Genomic DNA, 25344 nt, shown 5'->3' with positions numbered 1-25344 from the left:
TATACTACACTCCTCACCGTGAGTTATCAATAGACGAGAGTTTAGTGGGGACCAAATCGCATTCACAACTACTCCAATATTTGCCCAATAAACACCCACCATAAGTGGGGTGTCAAAATGTGGATGCTATGCGATTCTGTATCAAGATATTGTTTGGCTTTTTATTGTTATAAGGGATCAAAAAAGAGTGGTGAGATAACTAAGGGTTTGGCATTCAAGGTAGTAAAAAAAACTGTTGGAAATTGGCCAATATTTGAACAAAGGGTATCATGTATTTATTGATAATTTTTTTACAAGTATTCCCCTAGCAACCTACTTATATGAAAATCTTACCTTTGTTACTGGGACTGTTAGAAAAAATAGAAAGGGCATCCCACCTCAACTAAAAGAAAAATTTCAAGTCGGACAAAAAAAACTTATGTGAGAAAATGACAGCCCTTTTATTCTTAGGGTACCGGGAAAAACAATCCCAGAAAAAATCCTGTACTCTTGCTGTCAACAAAGCATACGGCCAAATCCACCCAAAAAATAATAAAAAGAAAAAAATCAAGAAGATAGAGTGAAGGAAATACCCGAAAATGATAGACTCCTACAACCACTTCATGGGTGGTGTAGATGGGTCCTGACCAAATGATCTACTGTTATTTGGACGAAAGGCGAACCCTCAAATATATTGGAAGAAGGTCACTTTCAATATTTTTGCAAGGATGATACTGAATGCATACATCATCTACTCTGAAAATACTTCTGGAAAAGTCCTGTCTAGATACAATTTTACTGTATCAATCGTTGAAGATCTGTCTAAGCAGTGGCTTATCGAAAAAAATGCTGGTCATCAAGGTGATGGTGATGGACCAAATGCCAACTTCCCTATTGGTTTTGCGACGTTTACCTCCAAAACAAGAAAGGAAACTGTTGTGTTTGCAGTCCAATCAGCATCAGAGCAGGAGGCAAAAGAAAGAAGAGTAGAACAGTGTGTGTACGGTGTGACAAGGGACTTCATGGCCTGTGCATCAGTCAACATACTTGCTCATAATGAACCTTTTCTGTAAATAGTGACTTTATTTTTTGTAACTTTTAAGTTTGTTCTGTTTTATAACATTTTACTTTGCAATTTTTGCTGTGCAATACAAACAGTAATAAACGGGTTGTGTGTTGAGAAAACATTTTTTAGATTTTATAACTTAGCTATTTTTACACATAAGTAAAATTCCATGAAAAAAGTAAAAATGCTATTTTTTCATAATCAGTGTTATCTAAAATTTGTATTCTTTACTTTGCATTCATACAGAGCAAAAGTTGTATGATTTTTATCTTTCGTGCCAAAACATAGACAATATGCCAGTATATCACAGACATTTCACGATTTGTAGAATTTGACACCAATTGATAAAGTGCCCATAACTTTTTGGATTTTCGAGGTAAGTTCATAAAATTTTGAGTGTGTAGATACAATAGTTAGATAAGAATTCCAAAAATAATAACAGTTTATAGGGGGTCAATGTAATTTTAGTCAGTTATAAGAGCTGAAAGTGAAATTTTTATAAATAATTTTTTACATAAATATATATAAAAAAATTAAAAAAAAAAAAAACAAGATTTTTTGGATCAGCATTTTTTATGTTCTTTTTATATGCAGAAACTTATAACAAACAAAACAAAACAAAATTGTTGGCTTTATGTACTAAAAATAAAAAAGTTATGATTTTTTTATGAAACCCTTACACTTTTGATCAAATGGCATTGGAGTTTTTCGCTAGTACACTTGCAATAGCCACTGGAGTTTTTGGCAGTGACACAAAATTTCACTCCGGAGTGCAAAGGGTTAAGCAGAAGAGACAGTATAGCCACTTGTTAATTAGCTATATTTGTGATTGCAAATAATATTAGTTTTGCAGAAGCCATCTTAGTCATTTAGCAAATATTAATAATAGTAATTGTAATTATTGGAGTTGTAATTAATAGTAATAATTGTAAATAGTAATTTCTTTCAATTAAAGTAATTATTTGTCCTTATTGTAAATTAGCTTTAATAAACATTATTAATTGTAACTAATAATCGTGTTGCTTATTTGTAAACCCACATAAGAATTATTTAGTTTGTAAAAACGTAACATTGGTGTCAGAAGTGGGATTGATTTGTTAAAGCAACACTTTAGATATTATTTATTATTTATTTATTGTATTAATATTATTTTAAAGTAATAATATAATAAAACGATGGCTTCTAGTGGGTTTAAGTTAGCAGATTTGAAAGTGGCTGATTTAAAACGGGAGTTAGAAGAAAGGGACTTAGATACTTCTGGGACAAAAACAGTTTTAGCTAATAGACTTAAACAGGCGATGATAGAAGCAGGTGAAGATCCCGAAATATTAATTTTTGAAACTGAAGCAAGTAAGCTTACCAAAGTGTTACAATCTAACTTAACTAAAACATTGGAAGAAAAATTAAATAGTAATAGTAAAACATTGGAAGAAAAATTAAATAGTAATTGTGAAACACTTCAAAATGACTTGAAAAGTATGAAAGATGAATTAGCTACAGAGTTTAATTTAAAAATTTGTAGAGTTGAAGAGGAATTTAAAAAGCAACTAGAAGCAGGTATAAATGGTTGCCCTAAACAATTAGAAGACAAGTTAAATGATTATTCAAAAGAATTTGGTGATAGAATTAGGATCTTAGAGGAAATAGCTCAGAGAAACAAGGGCTCAGAAACCTGCACAGAATCCATTGTTAGCCCAGAAGATGGAAAACCAGAATTAATTACGGAACCTCAGCTTAATTCATGTCCACCAATGAGTAATGCAGGGGTGCCAACCTTCGACGGTAAGATGACCTGGGAGGATTTTCGGACACTGTTCGAGACTGCTGCCGCCGTCCACCGTTGGCCGTCATCAACAAAAGCGTCCATGCTCTGCCTTTCGCTGCGTGGAGACGCGCTAAAGGTCCTGCAGACCGTGCCACCTGCGGAGCGCCAAAACTACGGAGAACTGGTTAGACGACTGGAGATGCGGTTCGGACATAAGCACATGGAACTGGTCTACAGGTCTCAACTCAGGAGTCGCCACCAGAAGTCCAATGAATCACTGCAGGAATTTGAAGCTGATATCGCACGACTTGTAAGAGGTGCTTACTCTACTTGTGATGAGGCTGTCTGCGAGAACTTATCCATCGACAAATTCCTCGACGGCCTTCGAGACGCTGAAACACAGCAGGCTGTAAAGTTGGCTCGTCCTAAGACATTACACGAGGCGCTAACACAAGCACTAGAATTTGAAGCAGTAAAAACAGTCTGTGCAAGGACATGCACGTCTTCGAGGGGTCTGCGTGGAAGAAGGTTTTAAGATAGAAGACGTAGTCCAGAGAGTGCTGGATGCGCTGAAGAACAGGAAGAAGGAAATCCGCTGCTGGAGTTGTGGAGAGTTGGGCCATCCCCGAAGCAAGTGCCCAGATAGAGCCTCTCGGGGGCAGATGCAGGAAAACTAAAAAGGGTTGACAGGAAGGGGCAACTGTCAACCCAGCAAACTGAGGCCCCAGCCGACAGCATTATTGTGGCATCTTTGTCAGGACAGACTAACAGCCTCTACATAGATGGATTAGTCAACGGGAAGCCCAGAAGCCTTCTACTAGACACTGGGGCAACGATGACCATAGTAAATAGAGATGTTTGTTCACCTCCCAATAAAGTCACTCCAACAACCTGGACATTGAGGACTGCGACTGGGGACTTGGCCAGTGTTCACGGGGAGACAGTTGCCACCTTCTGCATCGGGAGTACATGCTTTAAACATCACACTCTCGTTGCTAACATCGAGGAGGACGTTATACTCGGCATGGACGTAATGATGAAACTTGGCCTTCAATTAGACCTCAAGAAAGGGGTGACGACTGTTGGCGGAGAAGAAGTCGTCCTTCAGCTTAGAAAAAATCTTACTTCTTCGGTGCGGTTATTAAAAGATACCACACTGCCATCTCGTGCTCAGAAGATCGTGAGAGCAGAAGTCGACAGAACTGTACCGGAAGGACAGAACTTAATGTTAGACCCAGCTGTAAACGAAAAGGAGCTTGGCCGAGGTGTCCTTGTAGGGAAGACACTGTTTCAATCTTCCAGGGAAGTTCCAGTCTGCATAATGAACTTAAACGACTATCCCGTTACTTTAAAACAAGGCAAGCTCTTAGGTACCTGTTACTCAGTTTCTTCTGTATCGCAATCTGTTAGACAGACAGCATCCTGCCACAAGAATCTTCCAGAAGACATAGCTAAATTTGTGAGAGATGCTTGCAAGGGAATGGACTTGGAACAAACTAAACAAGTAGCTAAGTTAATAACAGAGTACCAGGATGTTTTCGAAACTGCTACAGGGCCAAGAGGCAGGACGACTGTAGTTCAGCACAAGATAAATGTTGGAGACGCACAACCAATCCGCCAAATTCCTAGGAGACTACCCTGGGCGAAGAGGGAGGAAGCTGAGCAAATAACAAAGGAGATGGAGCGAGATGGGGTGATCGAGCCTTCCAGCAGTCCATGGAATTCGCCGGTGGTACTAGTGAAGAAGAAGGATGGGACTTCTAGGTTCTGCGTGGACTACCGACTACTCAATAACGTCACCAAGAAGGACAGTTACCCTTTACCGCGGATCGACGACACACTGGATGCTCTGGGAGGCGGCAAGTTCTTCTCGACCCTGGACATGAAGAGTGGGTACTGGCAAGTAGAGATTGCTCCAGAGGACAAGGAGAAAACGGCATTTTCCATAGGGAATGGAAACGGACTGTGGCAGTTCACCGTGATGCCTTTTGGACTATGCAATGCACCAGCTACCTTCGAGAGATTAATGGAGAACGTGCTTAGAGGTCTAACTTGGGAAACCTGTCTAGTGTATCTGGATGATATCATAGTCATTGGAAAGACGTTTAAAGACCATCTTCAGAACCTGGAAAAGATCTTTATAAGGCTTCGTTCTGCCAACTTGAAGCTTAACCTGAAGAAGTGCAACTTATTTAAAAATAAGGTAAACTATCTCGGACATGTAGTCTCGTCAGAAGGAGTCTCTGTGGATCCAGAGAAGATACGAGCGATAAAGGAATGGCCCACACCACGTAACAAACATGAGGTAAGAAGTTTCCTCGGGCTGTGCACCTATTACCGCCGCTTCGTGAAGGGTTATGCCGATATTGCTAAGCCACTGACCAAGCTCACGGAAGAACAGCGCAAGTTTGAATGGACCTCAGAGTCGAGTGAAGCATTTGGGATACTCAAGACTGCTCTCTGTAGTGCTCCGATCTTGGGATTCCCTCGCTTTGGAGAAAAGTTCATTGTCGACACTGACGCCAGCGACGTGGGCATAGGAGGAGTACTCTCGCAAGTTCAGGATGGCCAGGAAACCGTGGTAGCCTATTTCAGCAGAACACTATCTAAGGCCGAAAGGAATTACTGCGTCACAAGGAGGGAACTGCTAGCAGTCGTGAAGTCCCTAGAACACTTTCATAAATACCTCTATGGACAACCTTTCCATTTAAGGACAGATCACTCCGCCCTGACTTGGCTACTGAACTTCAAGAACTTGGAGGGGCAGACAGCGCGATGGGTGCAGCGGCTTCAGGAGTACAACTTCACGTCTGAACACCGACAAGGGAAGAAACATTCCAACGCTGATGCTCTGTCACGTCGTCCTTGTCCAGAAGGCTGTAAGCACTGCTCCAAGGTAGAAGAAAAGAATCCTTCGGCAGAAGTACGTTGTGTCACCGTGGAGCCTGCTAGTGGATGGGAAATGAGTGAACTTCGGAACGAGCAGCTAGGAGACACGGAGATCGGACCACTCCTGCGAGAGGTGGAAGCTGGAACTCGACCTAGTTGGGAAGACATCGCGGCTAGAGATCACCTATACAAGAGCTACTGGGCACAGTGGGACTCTATGAAGATCAAGAACGGAGTACTAATAAGGATCTGGGAAGCTCCTAACGGGAAGAGGAAAATCGAACAGATCGTACTCCCAAGAAGTAAGAGGAGGGAAGTCCTTATGGAGTTGCATAACGGAGCGTCTGGAGGTCATCTTGGTGTCAACAAGACAGTGGAAAAGTTGCGACAACGGTTCTACTGGCTGCACCTTAGGGCTGATGTTGAGAAATGGTGCCGCCAATGTGATGTATGTGCTGGAAGCCGAGGGCCTCAAACAAGAAGTCGAGGCAGGATGCGGCAGTACAACGTTGGATCACCCTTCGAGAGGATCGCCATCGACATCGCTGGACCATTTCCCGTGACAGACGCAGGGAATAAATATCTCCTGGTGGCCATGGATTACTTCACGAAATGGCCAGAAGTATACGCCATACCAAACCAGGAGGCATCTACTGTGGCAGGATGCTTGGTGAACGACTTCGTCTGCCGGTACGGGGTACCCCGTGAGCTACACAGCGACCAAGGGACGAACTTCGGTTCTATCTTGATGAGGGATGTTCTTCAGCGTCTGGGAGTGCATAAGACACGGACAACCCCGCTTCACCCGCAATCCGATGGGATGGTTGAGAGATACATCAAGACTCTCGTCGGTCATCTCAGGAAAGTTGTCTCCACCAGCCAGCGGGATTGGGATAAGAAGGTGCCAGTTTTTCTGCTGGCCTACAGATCTTCTAGCCATGAAACAACTGGTGTTACCCCAGCAAGAATGGTCTTCGGAAGAGAACTTCGGCTACCAAGTGATCTCATGTTCGGCCTACCACCTGACAAGGAGAGGCCAGCGACTGACTTCGCCTCGGAACTCGTTGATCAATTGCACGACACTCACGAGTTTGCTCGCCAGCACCTGAAGGTCACCAGTGACAAGATGAAGGCTCGCTACGACCGACAAGCCAACTCAGCTAAATTCCAGGAGAACAACTTGGTTTGGCTCTACAGTCCCCTGCGGAGGAAGGGAAGGTGCCCAAAGCTTCAACAGGACTGGATTGGACCTTATCGTGTGGTGACACGAATCAACGACGTGGTCTACCGAATCCAAAGACACCCAAGAGGCAAGATGCTCGTCGTCCACCTAGATCGTCTAGCGTCTTACCATGGTTCCAACACTGATCGGGACGATCAGCCTTAAGGAGAGGGCAGTGTCACGGAGCTGGCCGTCGCGCGGCGGCTGCGGTGGCGGCCTGGCTGTTGACGTAAGGGACCGCCATAAATCCTTCTGCGAGAGCCATCAACACCCTCATAAATGGCTGGGCCAGTCCTTTCTTCTGAATAGGCTGATGACAATAGAAAGTCTAGAGCAGTCTTCCTGGTAAAAGACTCTCTGCCCATTGACTCCGGAATCTTCTAGACCTTCCAGAGCCCACCGGTATAGACCCTTCTAGAAAGAATGCTAGAAGGTTATATAAGGCCGTCTACTGGGGAGCCGGGGGAGTTGTGAGTACCAGTGAGGCAGTGTAGTGAGTGTCGTGACACGGATCCTGTGATAGTGAGTGCCTGCGGAGATACTGCTGTGGGAATCGTCGCTTTTTTTTTTTTTTTTTTTTTAATAAGGGCATAAAACACGCAGGTTATCAATGCCCGTAGGGTTAACGGACACCTACACTTTGAAATATGGTGTCACGTTATCAGTACAAGGAATAAATAGCGGATCGCTGTGTCAAATAACATTATCACATTAAGACTATAAGAAAAACAACAACAGTGGACGGAGGACTAAAACTAAATAACAAAATTAACCGAGGGGCTGTAAAGGGGCCCGATAGTTAAAATATGTCAGATAAATAATAACGATAATAAATATAACAAAATCTAATGCTAAAACTAGGTAAGTTAGTGAAGGAAGGTTGTAAAGGGACCCACCCTCACCAATAATAAATAACAAATCAATAGAAGGACAAAAGTGCCCGTCTCCTTACGTGACACCTACATATTAAGATAGTGGTGTCTCTCACCTCACAGAATTTTTTTTTTTTTTAATTTTTTTTTTACTACCCTTGATGAAAACACATAAATTTTCTAACGAAATTTAAAAGATTGCACCTAGGCGGTGCTAGTTAAAAGCCTTAAAACTAAATAACAACTCAGGGGTGAACTGTAAAAGGGCTCACCCTTACCTAAAACTAGCGGTTAAAATGTTTACTAAAACTAATCAGGTACTATATCACTCATATTCTGGACATTAATTTGGTGCTCTCCAGAAAACTAAAGAGCTTTGTTAAAACATCTTCTTTGTCACCAAGCAACTCATCTAACCGGCCTGGCAAACGATGTGCTCTCCTCTGCCCGGCGTAGAGGCGGCAGTCTATCAACACGTGGCTGACGTTTAACGCCATATTACACTCCGCACACTGCGGTGGATCACCACGACTCATTAGGAAACCGTGAGAGAAGCGAGTGTGTCCGATACGGAGTCGACACAGTACTACCTCCTCTCTGCGGTTAGTGCGGTAAGCAGTCGACCAAGGCTTTACTGTGTATTTAATCTGCCGAAGTTTGTTATTGGCCACTTGATCCCACGATATATTCCACTGATGTTGTAGTCGTGACTTTACAATTGGCTTTAGATCGGACGCGATTGATCGCCTAGTACATGGAGTCAGAGAGATTGCCTCCTTTGCTGCCCTATCTGCGATCTCGTTACCAGGTATTCCGGTATGTCCCGGTACCCATAGTAACGTAATTGCGATACCCCGCGACATCATCTCGCTCAAAGCGTAGCGGATCTTACGAACCAGGACATGTTTGGAGTACATGTCCTTGATAGCCAGAAGACCGCTTAACGAGTCCGAGCACACTACCACCCTATTTGTTCTTGGACATACAATATTTAACGCTTTCAATATAGCTGTTAGTTCTGCTGTGTATATTGAAGATTCAGGAGTGAGGCAGAATTTGTACTCTCTATTGGAAGTGACAAAGGCACAACCCGTTCCTGCCTCACTCTTTGAGCCATCCGTGTAGATGACATCGCAGGGTGAACAGGATGACAAAATTTCTCTACAGGCGCTTGTGGACAACAGTGATGCGTCTTGCTTGTCCAACTGTAATAACGACAGTATTACATTGGGAGTTCTCACTGTCCATGGTGGCCTATCCATCTCGTGACATACTTCAACATCAATCGCTCTCATGTCCACTTCTGCGAGATGTAACAGGATTCTAATGCCAAAAGGTGCGGGGGCATTAGGTTTATTGTGGTACAAGGGAGCAAGCGATGTGTCTAGGACTACCTCGAAGGCCGGATTTTCTGGCCTTGATTTTAAATTTAAAAAATAGTTCATAGCCAATTGAACACGTCTCAAAGATAGGGATGGCTCACCACTCTCAGCTAACAGACTGACAACGGGGCTGGAACGAAAAGCCCCAGTAGCCAATCTGATGGCAGAGTGATGGATTGAGTCCAACATTTTAAGGGCTGTTGGCTTGGCAGAAGAATAAACCTGGGATCCATAATCAATACAAGATCGAATATATGCCTTGTAAAACTGAAGCATGCATTTTCTATCTGCACCCCACTTCGTTCCGCTTAAAGCTCTCATCGCGTTAAGTCTCTTTAGGCATTTCGCTTTAAGTTCTTTAATGTGCGAAACCCACGTCAGTCTGTAATCAAACCACAACCGGAGGAATTTCACACAGCGACTCGCTGGGATTATTATTCTATTTATCCTAAGAGTTGGATCAGTGACGTTCCTCAGTCGAGAAAAAGTTATACATTTAGTCTTTGAAGGAGAAAAAGAAAATCCGGTTTGGTTGCTCCAATCTTCAAGACGGTGGATGGTGAGCTGAAGGTACCTCTCTGCAGTAGCCAGCCTCCTGGCAGGGACAAACACAGCAAAGTCATCTACGAATAGAGAGCATCTGACAGGAGCTCTGACGCAGGAAGTGATGCTGTTTATGGCCACAGCGAAGAGAGTACAGCTAAGGACACTCCCTTGAGGTATACCGTTCTCAAGAATTTTGATGTCGGACAAATGAGTTCCTAGTCTTACATTAAAAGAACGTTCATCCATAAAACCTTTGATAAAATATAATATATTACCGCCGACGCCCCAATTTGAAAGGGTGTTTATAACTCCCCTACGCCAAGCTGTATCATACGCTTTTGTTATATCGAAAAATACAGCAACAAGTTGCCTCCGTTCAAGGAAAGCATTCAGGATTGACGATTCCAGGCATACTAGGTGGTCTAGAGTTGAACGGCCTTGACGGAACCCACATTGCTGTGGAGACAGGAGATTATTGTGTTCTAGGAACCATACCAGTCTACGATTAACCATCCGCTCCAGTATCTTACAAAGACAACTGGTAAGCGAGATAGGCCTGTAGCTAGCAGGGGAGAACTTGTCTTGGCCAGGTTTGTATAATGGTACAACGTGAGAGTTGCGCCATGAACTTGGAAAGCTGCGTTCTTGAAAAATTCTATTGAAAAGGGACAAGAGGCACGCTTTAACCTCTACAGGAAGGTTTCTCAACATGGCGTAGTGGATGTCGTCAGCACCGGGAGCTGAGTTTATAATGGGAGAAATAGCGGATTCTAGTTCGTCAAGGGAAAACAATAAATTTAAGGGACTTATATAGTTATTTTCATTTATGGGCTGTGCTTCATGTTGTACTTTATATCGCTGGAACAAAGGACTGTAGGACGTCGTCCTCGATACGTTAGAAATAGACGAGGCCAGAGCGTTTGCCACATCTTTCGGCTCGGTTAATATGATGTCGTTCACCCTTAAGCCAAGAATAGGCAGAGGTGGCTGTTTTCCGCAAACTGCCTTTAGTCTCCTCCACACCAGAGATAAAGGGGTGGTACGGTTAATCGAGGAAGTAAATTCCTTCCACGAATTTCGTCGACATCTTTTAAATATGAGACGAGCTTTAGCTCTGGCAAGACGAAATCGTGCGAGGTTTTCCTCGGTCGGAGATCTATTAAATATCCGCAAGGCTTTCCTGCGCTCCCGAAGCGATATCCTACACTCTTCTGTCCACCAAGGTACGTTTCTTCTTTTTGTGATTCCTTTTGTTTTTGGAATACTTTCCAGAGCGGCACTTGAAATGGCAACAGTTATCTTGTTAACGGCGGAGTCTATGTCTATTGATGTTGAAACATCTGGTGCCTGTAAAACTTGTTTAAATTTGCCCCAATCTGCCTTATCAAGTACCCATTTAGGTCTTTGGGGAACATTACCTGGATTATCGAGAACTTTAATTATGACCGGTGCATGGTCGCTACCGTAAAGGTCAGAGGAAACTGACCAGTCGAAGCGGTAAGCAATTTGTGGTGTGCACACGGTTAGGTCTAATACTGACCAGGAACCTGTTCTCGGGCAAAGATAAGTTGGCGAGCCATCGTTTAATAAAACAAGATTCAGATCGTCAAGGACCTTGGAAACCATGTTGCCCCTTGGAGAGCAAGTAGTAGAGCCCCAAAAACGATGGTGGGCGTTGAAATCCCCCACAAGTACGAAAGGACGAGGCAATTGATTAATAAGGTCCGCTAGATCTTCTCTTGGAAGACATTCTGGTGGCGGGGGGACATAAACACAACAGATATGTAATTTAAACGGTATGTCAATCTTTATGCATATTACTTGTAGAGGTGTGTTCAAAGGTACCTCCACTGTATTCAGAGAAGGATTCGCGAGAACCATAACTCCTCCACATGCATGTCCGTCATTATGGTTGTCATGGCGGAAGATATCCCATCCCCTGATGGAAAATTGGCATGCACGGCGAAGCTTGGTCTCCTGAATACATATGATATTTGGTTTTATTTGTGATGCTAGTAGATTCAGGTCTTCCAGATGGCTTCGCAGTCCGTTAATATTCCATTGTATAATATTCATATAAAATTAGGTTTTAAAAGTAATTTTGTTTTTTGTTTTTCCTTGATTTTGTTTAAAATTTACAGTAGTTTTTTCAATTTCTGAATGTGGCCTAAGGTCGTCATCAAACAAATCCTCCTCCATTAGGCTGGATTTGGAGGACTGGTATGAGGGAGGGGTTCTGTTGGCACCCTTTGACCGTTCGACCACTTTAGAGGCAATTTTTTGATTTATTCCAGAAACGAGTTTTTGGCGTACTTCCGGAGATATATCTTTCTTTCCCGTCACGCTGGAACTTCCAGCGTTAGGGGTTTTTAAAAATTGAGCAGCAACCTGGCCTTCAGTAGACTGTTGCTTGTTTAAAGTGTTCCGTCCCTTGGGTTGACTAGGTATAGCCGGTCTTACAGACACAGAAGGTGCAAGGTCTGGTATATCAGTGCCTCCACTATATGGGAAGGACTTGGCACTAAGTTGTTGTACCAAAGCAGCAACCTGTTGGGTTAGTTCTCTAACCATGCCTTCCAGAGCTGAGCAGGAAGAACACGGTTTCGGTTGCACAGGGACAGAGGCAGCTTGAGAATAGGATACGTCCTTCTTCGGGGTTTGCCCAAGTCGTTTCCTATATTCTTTACGAGCATCGCCGAAAGATAATTTCTCGCTAGTGACTATTTTTAGCACTTCCTTTTCTTCTATGTATACTTTACAACTGCGAGAGCTTGAAGGATGCTTGCCCTTGCAGTTGACGCACTGTTCTTCGCCACCGGCACAGTCCTTGTCACTGTGACCACTTTTTCCACAAAGACTACATGTTTCAGGGTTATTGCAAGTTTTGCTCGAATGCCCAAAACGTTGACATCTATAACACCTCTGAGGATTTCTAAAGTATGGGCGAACTTGTAGAGAAATATATCCTGCTCTAATTGTGGCTGGTGGGTGAGGAAGGGCAAAAGTCAAAATGTGACCTGGTGTAGGTGTCGGTACACCGTGTTCAACCTTCATTATTCTCACCACATCAGTCACAAGACAATCTTTCAGTTCTTCTTTCAACTCTTCAATTGAGCAACATAACATATCGCGACAGAATACAATTCCTTTGCAAAAGTTTAATGTCTCATGAGGATGGACAACGACTTCTACTTTGTCGTAAAAGGATCTCATGGAGAGAAATTTCTGAGCCTGTGGAGCGTTCGCAGCCTCTACCAAGATGCTTCCATTACGGAGCTTCCTAACAGAAGACGGCGAGCCGCCCACTCCGACTAGAGCCTTGTTAACAAGGAAGGGGCTCACCTTTGCCAAGTTCTGAGTATCGTCTTTGTGTTTGAATACTAGAAAAAGTGGGGTGGGAAGATTTTAAATATTAGTTTTCTTGTCTGCAGTTTTTCTCTGTTTGTTTGTTTCCTCTTCAGATTCTGAAGAGAGAGCACGCTTCTTTTCCAGATCCATAGAATCTCTTTCTACAACTCTATCATTTGCTTGAGAAGGGTTTAATGTAGCCATTCAATATTTGAACCAGCGCATCGTGATTAAAGGTGCAGGCCGAGACATCGGGAACGGGTATACCCTCGGGAACCTGTCAGCCAAAGCTTGGCAGGGCACCCTACCCCAGTTCCCCGGGGCCCGATGTTATCTCGTTTAACCGAGTCGGGAATTCACGCACGACTCGGGCTCGCACGTGGCAACAGAAATCTCCGACATTTCTGTCCAATAATCACTTCCTGACCAGGGACCGAAGTGGCTGGCACCAGGATTCATACTACCGTTTGCTTCGGCAGAGCAAGCTCACATCAGCTCTCTTCTGCTACACCTTCTCAGAGTGTAGCAGTTCAAGCACTCCCCGCAAACAATAGCACGATCCAGTCAGGAAAAGGGAGGAATTAGGAATAGGTAGGATTTATGGATGGGACAGGGAAAAGTGCCAGGATTGGAGATGTGTCTGGCACTAGCTCGGGGTACGAAAGGTCGCCAACCTTTAAACGTCAGAGTAAGACGTCCCCCTACGGGCTGGGAATCGTCGCATCGTGGGATCGACCGGAAGATTCAGCGCAGTATTGGACAACTCCTGTGGAAGGATACGACAACGGGGAAACCATAAGCAAATTGGACTTAAGCAGAAGAGACAGTAAAGCCACTTGTTAATTAGCTATATTTGTGATTGCAAATAATATTAGTTTTGCAGAAGCCATCTTAGTCATTTAGCAAATATTAATAATAGTAATTGTAATTATTGGAGTTGTAATTAATAGTAATAATTGTAAATAGTAATTTCTTTCAATTAAAGTAATTATTTGTCCTTATTGTAAATTAGCTTTAATAAACATTATTAATTGTAACTAATAATCGTGTTGCTTATTTGTAAACCCACATAAGAATTATTTAGTTTGTAAAAACGTAACAATATTACCTACTATTGTGTAGTGGTCATTTAATTTTTTATGTGATTTTTATGATTCCTTTGGTTTCTACTTCTTTCTGTGTAGGTATTTTATTTGTTTATACATGCACAGCAGCACAGCATGAATATCTATCATAGTAATTTTATATCTTTTTGTGATAATATGATGTAAAAAATGCACCACACTCGCTTGCACATTCATTATTTATGAGGCCATGTATCTACTCTTTTTATATTTTTTTATATATTTTTTTATATATTTTTATATATTTTATATATTTTATTATATCTTTACAATGTTATTAAAATTGGCTTTAAATTATATGTTATATGTAACTTAATGTTATTTTGACTTGCTATTTTTTATTGCAGCCTCAGTCCCAGGAAATGAGATTGAAGAGGAAGTTACAGCTCAAGATAACGCTGAAGAAAGTATTGATGAAGAAGTAACATGCCTAGGGCTAGGGCATCAACAAGAAAATTGTGCCAAACCTCCAACAAGTCCTACGTCAAGCAGTGAACTGATCGGCGTAAATGATCAAGTAAGTAGACATGCCAAGTACAGAATACTTATATTATATTTTTCAACATAACAACATATGCTGTTTTATCGCCCTAAACATGGAATCCCTACGATAAAATATTCCATGGTTACATGGAAGTAAACAGTATTACTTCCATGTAAACATGGAATTACAGTAAGTCCCTATTGTTATGATCATGTTTGAAAGAAAAAAATACTAATGCATTGCAATCTACTTAACAGGTGGAATGTAGCCGGACGAATAAAATTAATGAAACTTGTTTAAACACCGGAGAACCCCATTTTCCAGACCAGATCATCGATCCAGAGGTGAAAAAACGAATAATTGAATTAGGACTAGGACCCTATCAACCAGTTGGCCCATTTCCATATGATGGAAAACAAGGTAGGTCCTTTTCAGACAATTATTTTACCCTGAAGTCAAAGTCTGGGCTCAAACTGAAAAGAACTTGGTTGTGCTATTCGTCCAAATTGGATTGTGTTTATTGCCAACCTTGCTGGTTGTTTCCCCAGAAAGGACCTGTAGGAGGATGGGATTCAGGATTAAGGGACTGGAAACATTTGTCTGATCGCATAAAGACACATGAGAATTCACAGCACCATGCTGATTCCTGCTTGGTTTATGAGCAATGGCGACGTCATGGCTCAATAGACGATGCACTAGAAAAAGGTTTGAAGGAGGAGCGGAATTTTTGGAGGAAAGTTTTGAAGAGGGTCTTAGATGTCTCCCTTATGTTGGCAACATGCAACCTTCCTTTTCGTGGAGACAGTTGGCATATCACTGATAGAAATAAAGGTAATTTTCTATCATTGATTGAATTGCTGTCAAAATATGACACTATCCTAGAAGATCTAATTACAAGGCCAAGTGGTACTGTTAATTATCTCAGTCCAACAATTCAGAATGAAATTATTTCTCTGATGGCTAGTGAAGTGCTTAGTGGAATTAATGAAGAGCTTTTGAGTGCGCCTTTTTTCTCCATAATTTACGACACAACACAAGATGTAAGTAAAGTAGATCAGCTAAGCGAAGTTTTTCGCTATGTAAAGATTGACCATGACCAACTCGGAAAACCTTGTGAGTTGAGAATTTGTGAAACGTTTACATCTTTCACAGCAGTTACTGACCAAACCGCTTCGGGGCTAGAAGACGTCATCATAAAATCAATTTCAGAAAAAGGCCTTGACATAACAAAATGCAGAGGACAAGGATACGATGGTGCATCGGTCATGAGTGGTGTGTATAATGGAGTACAAAAGAGAATCCAAGAACTTGCACCCCATGCCTATTTCATTCACTGTGCCAGCCATAATTTGAATCTGGTTCTTAAAGATGCCGTTGAATGCAATCGAGAAATAGCACAATTTTTTGAGACGGTGCAAAATATTTACAGTTTTTTTGGCCACAGCATTGTTCGGTGGCAAGAACTAAAAGTCGTTTCTGGTTGTACAGAGAATCCGAAGGCTCCTGTTCCTAAAGACAAGGTAACATTAAAGACTTTAAACCCTACACGTTGGGCAGGGAGATATGAAGCTGTGTACGCTTTAAAGGAAAGGTTCGGTGATGTAATGAAAGCCTTAAATAAAATAATTTTGACAAACAAAAAGCCAAAGGAAAGGAATGAAGCTGAGGGGCTCAAAAAAAGGTTAGAATCTTTTAGTTTTGTTTTGCTCTTGACTGTCCAGTGCAAAATATTAGGGGAAATAAACATTGCCTCAAAATCCTTGCAAACGGAATCTATTGATTTAATGACAGCGTACGATCTCCTAGGCAATGCTTTATTGAAAGTAACCGAACTTCGTTGGTCCTTTGAAGAAGTCTGTAGTGAAGCAGAAGAAGTATGTTCAAAATGGGGGATTACGATTACCCATGAATTTATTGGCCAACGTGCAAGAAAGGTAAAAAAGCACTTTGATGAACTTTGTGAAGACCAAAGACTGACAGATCCTAAAAGCAATTTCAGAGTGACAATATTCTTCCCAATGGTTGATACTATAGTGCCACAAATTGACAACCGTTTTAAAGGCATGAAGCAAGTGATTGATGCCTATAAAATTGTTCACCCTTCTTTCCTGGCCTCATGTTCAGATGAAGAACTGCGTTGTGAAGCTGATAATTTTGTAAGCAGATTTTCAGATGATGTAACGCCATTGTTCAAAGCTCAGATTTTATCAGTAAGGAATGCTTTTCAATCCAAATTAAAGGATTTCAAAGAAGTAAAAGAAGTTGCAAATCTCCTACTCATTGAAAACAGTTCCCTAGCATCAACCTACCCGGATGTACTAACAGCATGCTTTATGTACCTCACAGTAGAGATGCGCTAAACGATTACTTTGCCGTACCGATTACAACGATTACTGGTACAGCTTGGTACCAGTTACTTTTAGTGATTACTTTGTAATCGCGATTACTCTTGCGGACACAACTGCTATCGTAGACTGGGGAACCAGGAATCCGTTTTTGTCCGCCTGTTCCAACGAATACGATTACATCCTGTACTCACGTTTCCACCCATGACTCAGTCTGCATTCGTCATTTGGTGCATTGACCCCTATTTCAGTTCAGCAGGTTACAAAGGATGGGGGGAGGAGGTTGGTTGGGGTTTCCAGGAATATGTCTTAGTCATCAGCGCAGCAACCAGATTGGTCGGTTACTCGGTTTATCCCGCGCCCCTTAGGAGGGGGAACTAAACGAATTCCCGTTCCATAAAGTTCCATTATATTTTCATTTCGTCGTCAATATAAGTATACTTCTTGGCTCTCTTGTGGTAAACGTGTAGTAAGCTTAGATTGTAAAACATATTGTGTGTTGTGCAATGTTTATAAAGTGTTAGTTAGTTGCATGGTTATTTCATTGTGTAATAAAGTGTTGTTTGAAATTAAATGGAGCCTCCAGCAGCAAAACGTAAGAAGACGAGTGAGATTTGGAACTTTTTTGATCCAGTAGGTACAAATCAAGCAATTTGTAAGCTTTGTAAAAGGAAATTTTCTTTTACTGGTTCTATTTCTAATTTAAAAAAACATATGGGAAGGAAGCATCCAACAGTTTCATTGCCTGCCGCAACAGTAGAGTTACCAGCTACCAGTAATGAAGACAGAACTAACGTTATTACTGAAGAGACACCTATAGTTATCGAGTTTTCACAATCTCAGCCAGTAGAGCTTCCCGACACAGCTAGACTGTTGCCTTCAGTGATGTTTCCGAGTACGAGTACAATAACAAGTAAGACTACCACAGATGTAACAGTCCCTTTGTACACGTTACCATCAAAGAAAAAACAAACACCAATTACGTCATTTGTGCCTAAAAAAATCACACCATCGGATAAAAATAAAATTGACTTGGCCATATTAAAATTATTTGCTTGGGATTTTCAGCCATTTTCAATGGTAGAGGACAGAGGCTTTAAAAATCTCATGGAAACTTGCTGTCCTTCCTATAAAATACCTGGTAGAAAATATTTTTCTAACTCAATGATGCCAGCTATTTTTGAAGAAACCCGCACTACACTTAAACATACTTTAGAGAAGGAAGCAACAAGTGTTTGTCTTACAACAGACATATGGACATCAAGTAAAAACGACAGTTATATGGGCATCACAGGCCACTACATAACTGAAGATTTTTCAATGAAAACAGTACTTTTTCAATGCTCAGTTTTCGAAGAAACCCATACTGCTAAAAACTTAGCAGACGAAATTTTTTCAGCTATAAATGAGTGGGATATAAAAAATAAAGTATCCATGATAGTTTCAGATAATTGTTCAAACATTACTAGTGCAGTAACAAAAGTGTTGAAGATGAAACACTATGGCTGTTACGCTCATAAGTTAAATTTACTTGTCCAACAATCATTACATCCTGTTGAAGACCTGATAAAAAAAGTCAAAACTATAGTCTCCCACTTTAAACGTAGTAACAAAGCATCACAAAAACTGATTAAGTATCAGGAGTTGCAGGGAGCCAAACAGCCTAAAAGGATCTTGCAGGATATTGCTACAAGATGGAACTCTACGTTCTACATGTTACAAAGGTTCGTAGATTTGGAAGAGGCTATAAAATATTCCCTAGCAATCCTGGATACCGATTTGACCCCATTAAGTTCGGATGAGTGGGAAATTTGTAAGCAGTTGTGTGACGTCCTACGCCCATGTGAAGAAGTTACCAAAGAGATGAGTAGCGAAAAATATTTGAACGCCAGTAAAGTAATCCCAATAACAAGGGGTTTGAAGTCTGCTCTTAAGAAAATTTCTGTTAATGTTACTAAAGAAAGTGTGAAAGACGTGCTTAATTCCATGCTCAAAAGCTGTGATGACAGATTTCCGAACTTGGAAAAAAGTAAAACCTTAAGACTTTGCACATTCCTCGATCCCCGCTATAAACATCACATGTTTCTAGAAGAATCTACAACCATTGAAATCAAGAAAGACCTGTGTGATTTATTAGTTGGAGTCATAAATCAAAAAAGAAATGAACAAAATCCTGAGGACCTCAGTGATAATGAAGTTGAACCAGACCAAGAAACAGAATCTACCGAGAAAAAGATTTCAGTTTGGGATGATGTTGAGGAAATAATTGCTAAAGTGAAACCGAAATCCAATCCCACTTCAATGGCAATCCAAGAGGTAATTAATTATTACTTTTTTATATTTTCAAAAATTACAAAAGTTACATTTGTAACCCCCTTTGTTCATTTTAGGTTGAACGACACAACGTACATTTTGTTTACTTTTTGCATTCCAAGCTAACCTAACCATTAAATTCATTGAAAAAAATGTTTTAAAATAAACCCTACAGTTTTTAACTTTTTTTAAACCTACAAATTTTATTCTAAATTGTTACAGATACAAAAATACATGGATGACAGTCCAATATCTAGGAAAAAGGATCCACTGGAGTGGTGGAAATGCCACAAAAACATTTATCCCCATCTAGCCACAGTATTTATTCGGAGCTGTGGCATTGTCGCAACATCCGTCCCTTGTGAGAGGATGTTCTCTAAAGCTGGTTATTTTATAAGTGACAGAAGAACCCGTTTAACAACAAAAAAAGTAAATGAACTGATGTTTTTAAACACAAACCTAAAGTAGACCAAGACTTTTAAAACTGCAACTCTGGTGAATCGAGGGTAGGCCTACAGTTCTTCGAAACTCATTGTTTTGTATGTAATTACACCTACATAATTAATATTAATGACTCTAGTTGATCTTTTGATATTTTTTCTATTATGATGTTATGAAGTACTATCTTATTATAATAATGTCATTTCTGTTAATTTGTTCCTATTTCGTATTTAATGCCTAAGTATAAGTTACCTGAAACAAAACAGACTGATACATGTTATTTTTTCTTAATTTAGATGTGTTTTTTATAATGTTATTCGATACAAGAAATATTGATTCTCGGAAATGATTTTTCTTTATATAGTTTGTATATAGTTAGTTACAGTTATCTGCAATATGTTTTTTCATTTAGGTTATTTGCACATAAAGGAATCCCAAAGACTTTTGTGATGTTAGCAATCATAAAAAGATTAAATAGATGGTTTGTTTAAGATTGTTGGTATATTATTTAAAATATACTTGTTACTCTCGTAAATACGAAATAAACAACAGCTGAAAACCCTAATTGGAATTTCTGAGTTTTTTTATGAACCTGACTTTAATCTGAATATTTCTGAGTCACAATTTTTTTACCATAACGTTTTAACTACTGTAAGTAGCAAATGGAAAACTCACACATTTTGTTTGCCATTCAGTAAGTTCAGTAATATGATAAACCAGTACTATTTTTAATGCCTGACTTTAAACATTTAATTCTGTCTTGATTATATTTTTGTTTTAATATTTAGATAATAAGATACGGTAACTCAAATGATTATTTTAAATACTGATTCTCGTATAATTGAGTACAAAAAAATAGAGGCTATCAAATATGTTGTACTCAATGCTTGCTATGCAATTTACTCAGTAGTACCATTGAATTTTAGTTCAGCTCGATTACTAATACAAGTACTATGCCAAGTAATCGCTTAGATTTGCAGTAGTAGGGAGGGGCTCATCACGAAAACTGTTACACGTAACTGTTACTGCTAGACAGTAGCCGCGTAGCCGCGTTCGGTGAGGAAGTGATTACTTTGTACCTGGTACTCGACGCCTAGAGTAATCGATTACTTTTTGAGAGGCGAGTACCAGTTACAAAGGAGCGATTACAGTTACTTGGACCCACCTCTACCTCACAGTCCATGTGACAGTAGCCAAAGCAGAGAGATCATTCTCAAAATTAAAACTCATCAAAAACTACCTGCGAAGCTCCATGTCCCAACAACGTCTCACTGATTTGGCTCTTTTGTCTATTGAAAATGACAGAGCCCGAAAAATAGATTTTGACCAAATTATTGATGTTTTTGCTAGTGTCAAGTCAAGAAGAAAGTCTTTTTAGTAAGTTCAGTTGCATTCTCACTATCAAACTAGTTGGGCAATTTTAAACTTGAGAATGAGTGGGTATTACCACCATTGATCATATATAATTAATGGTATTACCATAAACACCATAAATAAATATACAATTTATTGTGTATTCAAAGGTATTACATAATTAATGATATTACTTGTATGTTTATCTACTAAACTACATTGCTTGGATGTAGGCCTAAGAAGAGACTAAAAAGTTTTAAGACATCAGCACTTATGTCTTTATTTATTTATTATCTATTGTGAATAAAATTTGAAAAAATAATTATGTTTTTCATTTTCCTTTCAGCACTATAAATAGAATACCAATCACAATGGTAAGCTGAAAAAATAATGGCTCTAAAAACCAAACTAATGGCACCAGGGCCAGGAGTCATACAAATTTGCATATAAAATCATTACCAGTTTATGACTTACCGTAGAAATTTGTAAACATAGTTTAAGCAAACAATTAAGTATTATAGATTTAATAAGAAAAATTTTATTTATGGATAGCTGCCTTTGTCCCCCATACGATATATATATATATATATATATATATATATATAATAAGAAAAAAAGGTAATAATAATAATAATAGGATAATAATAAAAAAATGCACATAAATTCTAAGCCTAAAGATCCAATTACTGTATGCTTATATCTATTAATTAATAAAAGTGCGAAATATATAACAAAGGGGGCCCCGAATGGACTTTCTGCCCCGGGGCCTCCAAGGGCCTAGCTACGGGCCTGCCTAAGTAATAATGACATTCATTTGAACTTACTAAGTAGTGATATATTAATATCGGTTCCTTCTCCTCTCCCAAATGAACCCGATGATTTTTTAATGGACATTGCTACTACTGGTAATATCTCTATTGACCCTGATACGATACAAAATATCAGTGGTTTGTTGGATCACATTGAAAATGAAGATGAGGAGCAATATAATGTCGATGATGAATCAAAAATATGCAAAAATAATTGTGAAGAAAAAATTGTTGAAAAAATACAAGAAAAAAACCTATGTCTGGAGTTGATGGATATTTAGAGGATTTGACAAATAAGCTTGGTGATTCTGATGATCAAATGGAAATCGAAGATACACAGACCGATGATTACCAACCAAATGAGAGTGATCTAGAAGAAGATAGGGATGACAGAATATTAGAGAATGATCCGCAGTTAAAAACACGCAAGAAGCGGCACCAAGTAAAACCAGAAGATTGGAAAATCAATATATCTAAAACAGGAAGAAAATTAGGACAAGAATATTTAGGAAAAAAGAAGCTTAATGATGGAAAGTGGAAGTATGACATAAAAAAAACCAAGAGAAATGAAGCCCAGATGTTTATGCAAAAGTAAGAAAAACGGGCAAATACAGTGCTCTTCAATTACAGAAAATGACAGAAAACGAAATTTTCATGAGTTTTGGAGCCTAGATTGGCAAGCGAAAAAGATTTTTGTTCAGTTCTTAACAAAAAAGACAGCAACTGTACGACCAAGAAATAGAAAAGAAGTTGACGAGAGCAAAAGAAAGTTTTCAAGTATGTATTTTCTAAAAAAAGGAAATTCTACAGTTCGTGTTTGTAAAACACTTTTTTTAAACACTTTAGCTATTGGATCTTGGACAGCACAAAATTGGCAAAAGGCGCCTAATGAAGACTCAGAAGATGGTAACATTGATGAGCCAGAATATGGAATCTTTTACGGCAGGGATCAAGAGAATGACAATGTAAAAGTTTCAAGGCCAAAGAAAACAAGAAAATCGAAAGAAATTGAAAATCTGGAAGACTTCTTCTCAACATTGCCAAAACTTGAGTCGCATTACTGCAGACAGTCATCTAAAAAATTATATGTCGAGCCTAATTGGACATCAAAGAGGGAATTGTATATGTTCTACAAGAGTGATTGGTGCCAAAAGAAAAATGTAGGCCCAGTTTCTATTTGTACCTTTTCCAATAAATTTGATGATAATAATCTGGGATTATTTCGACCAAAAAAAGATTTATGTGACAGATGTGAGTCTTTTAAAACAGGAAACTTAGAGGTGACAAAATATGAAGCTCACATTATAAGAAAAGAAGAGAGTAGAATGGAAAAGGAAGAAGACAAAAAGAACAGTAAATATCTTACTTTTACCATGGACTTACAATCACTATTGATGGGTCCCAAATCAAATGTTTCATCTTTATACTACAAAATGAAACTATCCATTCACAACCTAACCTTTTTTAATTTAGAGACAAAGGATGGCTTCTGCTTCCTTTGGAATGAATCAGAAGGAAGCTTATCATCAAATGAATTTGCAAGTATTACATCAAGCTTTGTTCTCTCGCTCCTTCCTTTGCCAGAAGGTAAGGAGAAGATAATCCTATACAGTGACGGCTGCTCATATCAGAACCGGAGCACTAATATATCAAATGCCTTGCTCCACATTGCAGTTAAGAAGCAAATTGTCATAGAACAAAAGTACCTCGAAGTTGGCCATACGCAAATGGAGGCTGACTCCATCCACTCTACGATCGAGCGAAGGCTACGACATAAAAACATCAACGTGCCAGCGGAGTATATTGCAGTGGTCAAGGAGGCTCGAATAGCTCAACCGTACTCCGTAGAGTACATTGAACATGGATTTTTCAAGTCCTTTGATGAACATTTGTTCTATAAAAGTGTCCGACCAGGAGTGGGCACAGGATCATCCTGTGTTACTGATATAAGAGCGTTCCTGTACCTGCCAGAGGGAATTATTAAATTCAAACTCAACTTTTCTGAGGATTGGACTGAGCTTCCGCAGCGAAAAAATCTCGCAGTGTTGCCGATGGATTTTGAAAAATTACCAAGTCTCCACAAAACCAGACTCAAAATTAAAAAACGAAAGTACAACGATCTTCAGGACTTGAAAGCCATCGTACCCTCTGATTACCATCGATTTTATGATGACCTTCCTTTCATTGACAAGTAAAATCAGCTGTATATATATATATACGTCTATAATTCCTGTTCAAAGGAGTTAATTGTATATAAATAAACAATGTTTGTGTATAAAGTGTAACTTTTGTTTCCTAATATAATCCTCTAGTCCAATAGTTTAGTAAAATATGTTACAGTATGAAAACCTCCTATCTCCAATGCAAACTGTAGGAAAACCTCTTAACTCCTAGGAAATATATATAAATATTAAAATGTATTGAAGATTAATCAGAATCAGGTTTAAATGGTTACTATTAAATAAAATACTGTATAAATACCATTAGTAACAACTATAACATTTTCTACGCGGTTTATAGTTCACCCTGTAAAATATGCCATTTTGGACTTAGGAGGTTTGCTAATTAGTACGACGATATCCTCCTTCTTACGTGCATGTCTCCTGGTGTAGTTTGACAGTGATGCGTTGTGTTTGTGCTAGTCTTTAAAATTTTTTGTAATTTCGTAGTTAAAAATTAAAATTTTGCCGTTGTCTTAGATTTGGTGTATCTCTCACATACCACAAGTTAAGGAACCCATTTTATTTTTATTAGATAGCTTGTTTATTCTCCCTACGTACGGTATTGATACATTTTTCCTACTATTGGTTGAGTTGCGTGCAGGTCGCATATAGTAAGATGGCGGACGGTGGGGCTAGTTGTGACGACGGGCTGGGGACACATTGTGACATGTTTCAACATGCCCCCAATGTATAATAATACGTGTTTTATTGGGTTTGTTGCAGATTGCAGATAATGGTGATAAATTACAAAAAGAAAACAACCCGTGGTCAGTGTGATATAAAGATCTACGAGTCAGCATCGTTAGATGTAAAATCTGGAATAAATAGCTTTAGAGAAGCAGCTGAGAAACATGGTGTTAACCGAGTGTCATTACTTAGGTTTATTAAGAAACAAGAGAGTAACCCAGATAAATGTGTTAATATGGGGTACAAAAAACCTAGACTGATATTTTCGGCTGAACAAGAAAACCAACTCTCTGATTATGCTGTTCAGGCAGCGAACATATTTTATGGTATCAGCCCAAAAGAATTGAGGAATATAGCTTTTGAATTTGCTATTGCCAACAAAGTTGCTGTCTCTGAGAATTAGAATAGAATAGAATAGAATTTATTTTTGAAAATATTACAATAACACATTATATACATTGGTATACACAATGTAATACATCAATAAAGTAAGTAAA

General features: G+C 39.6%; 2 protein-coding genes across 2 annotated transcripts; both read left to right on the top strand.

Moving 5' to 3' along the window:
* The first annotated feature begins 14434 nt into the window (after positions 1 to 14434).
* Positions 14435 to 17037, top strand: LOC124370609 (zinc finger MYM-type protein 1-like). The gene is made up of 3 exons (XM_046828901.1): positions 14435 to 14710; positions 14935 to 16833; positions 16918 to 17037. Exons 2-3 carry the CDS (start codon positions 15445 to 15447, stop codon positions 17035 to 17037), a joined length of 1509 nt encoding a protein of 502 aa, XP_046684857.1. The 5' UTR covers positions 14435 to 14710; positions 14935 to 15444.
* LOC124370601 (zinc finger BED domain-containing protein 6-like) lies at positions 17025 to 19959 on the top strand. Its single transcript, XM_046828892.1, has 2 exons — positions 17025 to 19338; positions 19558 to 19959. The coding sequence occupies exons 1-2, from the start codon at positions 17596 to 17598 to the stop codon at positions 19801 to 19803; spliced, it is 1989 nt and encodes a 662-aa protein (XP_046684848.1). The 5' UTR covers positions 17025 to 17595; the 3' UTR covers positions 19804 to 19959.
* Positions 19960 to 25344: the final 5385 nt, after the last annotated feature.

The sequence above is a fragment of the Homalodisca vitripennis genome, unplaced genomic scaffold (genome assembly GCF_021130785.1).
Source record: "Homalodisca vitripennis isolate AUS2020 unplaced genomic scaffold, UT_GWSS_2.1 ScUCBcl_315;HRSCAF=2044, whole genome shotgun sequence".
Classification (NCBI taxonomy): Eukaryota; Metazoa; Arthropoda; class Insecta; order Hemiptera; family Cicadellidae; genus Homalodisca; species Homalodisca vitripennis.
This window is presented reverse-complemented; position numbering and strand designations above follow the sequence as displayed.